This window comes from Chrysochloris asiatica, unplaced genomic scaffold (assembly GCF_000296735.1).
Source record: "Chrysochloris asiatica unplaced genomic scaffold, ChrAsi1.0 scaffold00135, whole genome shotgun sequence".
Lineage (NCBI taxonomy): Eukaryota > Metazoa > Chordata > Mammalia > Afrosoricida > Chrysochloridae > Chrysochloris > Chrysochloris asiatica.
Window position 1 is genome coordinate 4,119,337 of NW_006408653.1, and position 6,322 is coordinate 4,125,658.

The following is a 6,322-nucleotide window of genomic DNA, read 5'->3' on the forward strand; positions in this document are numbered from 1 at the left end:
GGACATGCGCCCCCTAGCCCGGGCCCTGCCTCCTCTCCAAACACTTTCATGCAAAACACACAACAGAGGAGTGAGTGCTCCCAGGAGCCCTCGGGCCCACAGAGCTCTGCTGGAAGCCTCGTGCCCACACTTGGGCATGAAAGCTCTGCCCCCAGCAGCAGCCAGGGGACACATGCCATCACCAGGCAGGATTTGGGTCACTGTTCTTCCGGCTCTGGCTCCTCCTCTTCTAAGGACACCACCCCAGAAGAAGCCACATCAGAGACTTGCCGTTGCCGTTCCCAGCTGCCCACTGGCAGTGGGCAGAGTGGCTGGCAGTCCTCACAAGGAGCTGACTCCTCGTCAGCAGGGGAAAGGCAGGACTCCGTAAGCGGCGAATTGTAGAGTGAGTCCTGGGTCTCCAATGGGCCCAGGCTGCGGAAGGCACTTTCCCGGTTGGGGGGCAGTTTGGCAAGCAGGAGCTCTTCGCCCAGTAACTGGGAGGCCAGGCGGGCTGGGGAGCCCAGCAGCCCATCCTCGAGGCTGCAAAGACTAGAGCACAGGGTGTCTGGGGAAACGGTCTGTGAGCAGTCGCTCTCAGGCTCCACGGATCCCTGACGCACCGGCCGGGAGAAGCGCCGGCCACTGAAAAGGTCCTGGAGGTGGGGCCCCAGGGGCAGCTGCCCAGATATGTCTGGTAAGGGAGAGAAAAGAAGACAGCTCTGCTGGCCCCACTTCAATTGACTACATACATCCACCCTTCCCCTCTCCCAGTCCCCTTCTGCCCACTTACCCGTATACCACTTGGGGTGTTAGATAAGAACAGGAGCCAGGTCACCTTGGGCAGGTCATTTAACCTCTGTTTTTCAAATGGTGAATTGGGGATTTGAATAGTACCTACCTTATGGGGTCTTTGAGAGAACAGAATCTGACACACAATCAGCCAACAATAAATGCCGGGTTACCACATTTGGTCGTGCAGGTTGTTCACTGCAGAGGCAGGGAGTGAGAGCTGAAATCCAGCTCATACTTTGCTCACCAAGCAGTATGTCCTGGCATAAGCCTGCACCACCCAGAGAAAGGGGTGCCTTTTTCTAATTTGCACAAAGATTCCATGTAGGCTAGTAGCGGTCCTAGATAAATGTTAGTTATTATCATTCTCCCAGGGGCCAAAGCAGGCCTGGAACTCAATCAAACAGAAACGTTTGTGGTTTTAAGGCTCTGTCTTGGCCCTGGACATCCAAATCAGTTCCCTCTGGACCACGGCAGCAGTTTCTGATCTACTCTAATGTACTGCCCACCTTGCAGAGCTTGATAGTTAGCTGGAAGGGTGGGGGCCAGTAAAGGCAGTCTTCAAAGGCAAGGAGGCGGGCATGGAGACCAATGAAGCTTGAACCCAGAGCTACAGAGTCCACCACGTGGTCTGGGTGTGGATGATGATAGAAGGGTTATGCAGCTGTGCACAGCTCTACAGGGTCCCCTCTACATACACTGGCCTGGAAGGCAGGCAGGCACGTCCAGGCTGGAATGCAAGGATGCTGAGATGGAGGCAGGGCCGTTCCAGGCCCAGTACGCTTTCCTGTTTGCCTGGGGCCACAGCCTCCAGAGGTGCTGTGCTGCTGCACTGCAGAGCCTCTGCACTGCATAGCCAGCCAGCAGGCTAGGAGAGTCAAAGGTCCAGGCAGACCCTCCCTGCCAGACAAACTGCTGTAGAGGAGGTGTCAGAGAGGGCAACTGGAGAAAGGGAGCTGCTACATTTCCAACCACATCCTTGGGTGTGGACACCCCTCCCACCCTTGGAATATCAAAGACTGCCTGGACAGCCTTCCAATGGCTTAGGGTATCCTGGGTGCAGTACTGAACTCCAGGGTGTGTCAGACAGTTCCATCCTAGCTGGCAGTACTAGAAAACAATGTCCTCTCACCTGTATCAGTTCCCCCAGCAAAGTCCTCGTCATAGGATTCATCGGTCGAGTCCTCACCATCCACTGAAGACCAAGCCCGGAGCTTGGCTTCTGCAATGGCAAACTGCTCAGCCACTCCTGCAGGGGTAGGCATGGAATTCATTAACAGAGGTAAGCTAAAATTAGGGCTCAATGGGGAGACAGGATAGGGAGTGTTGTGGAAAGCCTCCAACTCGTACACCAGGTCCCAGGAGATGAGCGAGCGCAGCCCCATGACAAATATGTCACTCATCTCCTTTCTACCACCTACCGGCTGCAAAGCGAGCTTCTTGTTCGCCTTCACTGAGGTCCGAGTAGGAGGAAAAGGCGGATTCGAGGGCAGCAGGTGAGTCGCTGGGCTTGCTCCAACCCTTCCATTCAATGAGGTGAGCCACTCGGCCCTGGGCCATGGCAGTGGGTTTGGTCACGTGGTCCTTCACCACCTGGGAAATACCTACAGGTGGGGCAGAATGGAAAAGCCTGGTAAAAGAGTACCTAAAGCAAGGAGATCGCAGGGTGGTGGTAATTAGGGTCCACATGTGCCTTTGGGTGAATGGGGGGGGATCAGATTCATCTGAAGAAAGTGAAGAGAAATCCCAGCAAGGTCATGGGATACAGTCCCAAAGGCCATGCCAAAAAGGAGGAGAAAGGACAAAATGGCAGAGGTGTGACAGGGGGCTAGCATACCATGCAAGGAGGATCTGGCCAGTGCAGCAATCTCCTGGATAGTTAGGGCTCTCCGGGACTTGGGCAGCATCGCGACTGTGTCTTCAACATTCACCTTGGGTTACAATCATCAGAGGGCTAGTGCCCCTTTGACAACAGAGACTTCCCCGCACATACCCATCCCCCACCCACGGAGTCGAGAGTTGGGAAGGGTTACCAACCAAGGCAGTACACAGGTCCCAGTGGCTGCCAGGAAGTGAAAGAGGGCAAAAGCTAGGACCAACAAACCGTATCTTCCCAGGGAGCAAGGGAACAGGCCCAAGGGAGCATCACTGCCACTAAAGTCTCTACCTTCCCAGCTCCCAATGGGGAAGAAGACAGGTTGGAGAGCCAAGGACTGAAGGCGTTGAGAGAAGGGGAGAGAACAGGGGAGAGGTCGTGGCATCAAGGACTTCTTCAAAGTCCTCTCCCTTTTCATCCCGTCTTTTTCTCAGTCTTCACATCCACATTTCAGCTGTTTCTAGACTGCCTATCAGAGCCCCAAACTCAACATGACCCATATCACACCCAACACCTTCTTCTCACATCTGGCCCTGCTTCCTGATTTCCTAATTTCCATCACCTGCCACTCTCCGAAGGAGCTTTGGTAGCGTAGTGGTTACAATTCGGGCTGCTAATCTCATGGTCAGCAGTTCAAAACTACCAGCTGTTCCGTGGAAGAAAGACGAGGCTTTCTGCACCTTGTAAAGAGTCACAGCCTCAGAAATCCTGTACAGGGTCGCTGAGTCGGAACCCTCTCCACAGCACATAACAACAACCACTCTCCCATTCACCCTGGAGTCCAATCTCGGCATTAGCATCAGCTTTCTCCTAAACTTTGCTTGCTCCTATCTGTTGCTAAAACCTGATTTCCACTCTCGCTGCCACTGCCCTTCCTCAAACCCTCAATTTCCTGCCAAGATTAGCACAGGTGGTCCCCCCAGCTTTATTCAATCTCCTGTTTTTCTCTTGGCCAAGACTGTTCTGTATAGTCATACAACACACTCACACAGAGCTTCTCTTTCTCTCTCTCTCTTCCTGTGGCTGGCTGGTGGCTCCTTCTCATCCTTCAGTTTTTGGCTGAAGGAGCCTTGGCTCTGAGGAGTCTTTCTAACCCACCCTCTAGTAGTTCATCCTCCCTGTCTTTTCTAAAAAAAAAATCACTATCCTCTATTAATTTCCGGCATTCACAGCCCTTAAGCATGGTATGTAGTTAGTTACAGGTCTTTCTTGTGCATGTTCTTGTTTCTTGTCATTCTCCCTTTAGCTCTTTGAGCTCTGTTTTAGGTACTGCTGTACTCCAGTGTTTAACCAGCACCCCGTACAGGGTAATCCCCCCCAACAATACAAGCTGGATGAATAAGGCACGGTATAAATGTACAGATAATTTTCCTGGAGTGCAACTAGTCACAGTATGCCTTCATTTCAAATCCTTTCAGAGCTCTCCCACTGTCCAGTGACATAAATGCAGACTTCACTCTGTAAGGCCCCTGCCTCCTTCCAGGTTGGTATTAATCCAGTACTGATCTCCTCTAACCAATAAAGCCCTACTTCTCCACCTTCCCAGCCAGGAGGCAATCCTCCTGCCTCTAGCCAAAAGAATCCACATTTCCTTTGGGCTAAGAATACTAGTCTTGCCTAACAAAATGCTTCCCACCATTTAAAGACTGACTCAAGAAATATTTCTAGCCCACAGTTTTCTCTCCTGGTTTGAGTCCTCTGGCAGCCACCTTCTAATACATATGCACATACACACAACATTCCCCTTTCATCTCTTCTGAGACACCAGAAAGCAAGGTCTTAGCCTGGTTCACATGGGTTCCTACTCTCACTCAGCACCTAGCTCAATGTTCCTTGGCCACAGCACATCCCCTCCTCGAATTCCCAGCTCTCACAACAGGGCCTCCACCTGCTCCTGGACCTCAGGCCCTTCAGGGAGGGAGGTGGGGGGCACTTTCCTCAGGTGAAGCCTGGAGCTTCCAGCCAGACCTGGGGGAGAAGCACTGGCTGGGTGTTCCCTGGGTGTTTCCTACCACACAAACATTTTGCCAGCACAGAAATCATAGGCATACTGACTGTGTTGATGCCGAGACATTCTCCCTCCCTCTTCTCACTCCCCCTAGCCCTAGCCACAGTCATCCATGCCCAGCGCTTCTGTGGCCAAGGCCCAGCGAAAAGGTGTGTGTCTCCCTGGCAACCCATCACCATGCAACAGGGTCTCCAGGGATACGGCCTGGGATGCGCTGACGTCAGCGCCACCAGCACAAGCTGGCCCGCCCGCTGGCACAATGCAGAGCAAAGCAGACCGGGCGGGGGCGGCCTTGCAGCCCAGCCAGCCGATAGCACCTCCGCTCACAGGAAAAGGGAGCCAGGAGCAGGCTGGTGAGGCGGGGGTGGGCATACAGATATACAGATCCCCTTTATGTGACTGCAGTCCTTTCTCCCTCCTCACCCCGCCCCCAACACAGGGAAGGAGGGTGCACAGCACCTCTGTTAAGTCCTGGCTGTCCACAGAGGAAGGACGGGAGGACCGGCTCCAGCCTCGCAGAGTCCGAGCAGATCCCAAGGAGGTTAAGGAGAGGCCTCGAGGAAGTTCGATCCACTCCACAGCCCACGAAGGGTCCGAGGCTACTGAGGGGTAGGGGGAAAGCTATTCAGCAGGTCCCCTACTTCTGCCAGGATCCCCATTTTCATCCAATCTCACCGTATCACTTCTTTCCCGTCCCCTCCCCTCCCACCCCACAATATGAGCGACCATTGGTGCTCTCCTTAACTCCCACAGCCCTGACCCTTAGGCCCACCAGTCACTTTTCTCCTCTGAATATATTTTACCATTAAAATCCCAGGAAAGAAACCCAAATTTTGTTAAATTCTGGATCTTCTCCCACAGTTTCCCAGCCTGAGCATTCCTGTTGGAGAGCAAACGGAATTCCTCCACCACCATCACTGGACCCTGGCAGGCTTGCTGCTGCCTTCTCTTGCCTCAGATCTTTCCTCTCCCCAGCCTCAGTTGGAACGCAACTCTTTACTCTTCTTTGATGGTAAACCCATGTTTTTTTACCTCAGTTCCCCAGAGTCTTTTCCTAATGCCCTCTCTGGCCCTGGGTCCTTTTCCTGCTTCTGCCTGGTTCCCAACATCCAAGCCAGAGTAATTTTCCTCTTGCTACCTGAGCACCCGGCTTCCCATCACCTCCCAGATCACATCTATGGTCCCTGGTCTCACCTCTGCGACTTGTCTGACAAGTCCATCGTCCTCCAGGCCCTTCACGCTGCCACACAAACATTTTGCCCAGCACAGAAATCATAGGCATACTGGCTGTGTTGATGCCGAGACTCAAAAGCCCAGAAACACTCCAGGCTCAGCTCCCAGTTCTATTCCTGTTTTGGCTCCGGATGCTGAAACAGTCCCCTCCCCACTTGGAACTTTTGCCTAGTCACATAAGGAGAATATTCTTGCCTCATGGTTTCAAGAAGGTGGGGGTGCAAGGTGACCAACCAAACTCTCTGGGGCTCTGGGAACTGAGGCCCATCCCCTAGACAGTGCCAATGGACAGTGTACATCACAACTGACCTTTAGCTGGAGCAGCCGTCTCTGTCCCTGAGCCTCAGCCAGCTGGTGGTCCCCAGAAATGCTACCAACCAGAAGGAAGACATGAAGTTACAGGCCATCCCTGGCTCCCAGCTGATCCCTAACTA

General features: G+C 53.4%; 1 protein-coding gene across 1 annotated transcript; it reads right to left on the reverse strand.

Moving 5' to 3' along the window:
* Positions 1-197: 197 nt before the first annotated feature.
* On the reverse strand, positions 198-5,937 carry FAM131A (family with sequence similarity 131, member A). The gene is made up of 6 exons (XM_006869774.1): positions 5,850-5,937; positions 5,115-5,257; positions 2,609-2,702; positions 2,193-2,375; positions 1,904-2,020; positions 198-673 (listed from the first exon to the last, which is right to left on the reverse strand). Exons 1-6 carry the CDS (start codon positions 5,935-5,937, stop codon positions 198-200), a joined length of 1,101 nt encoding a protein of 366 aa, XP_006869836.1.
* Between the last annotated feature and the right edge of the window lie 385 nt (positions 5,938-6,322).

Bases quoted from the DNA above. Each gene is read 5' to 3' on its own strand.
- FAM131A (XM_006869774.1), bottom strand. From the start codon at position 5,937: ATGCCTATGATTTCTGTGCTGGGCAAAATGTTTGTGTGGCAGCGTGAA. The intron at 5,258-5,849 runs GTGAGACCAGGG...CCTACCCCTCAG, and splicing joins TTGTCAGACAAGTCGCAGAG to TAGCCTCGGACCCTTCGTGG. The intron at 2,021-2,192 runs GTAGGTGGTAGA...CTACCCCTGCAG, and splicing joins AGAAGCTCGCTTTGCAGCCG to GAGTGGCTGAGCAGTTTGCC.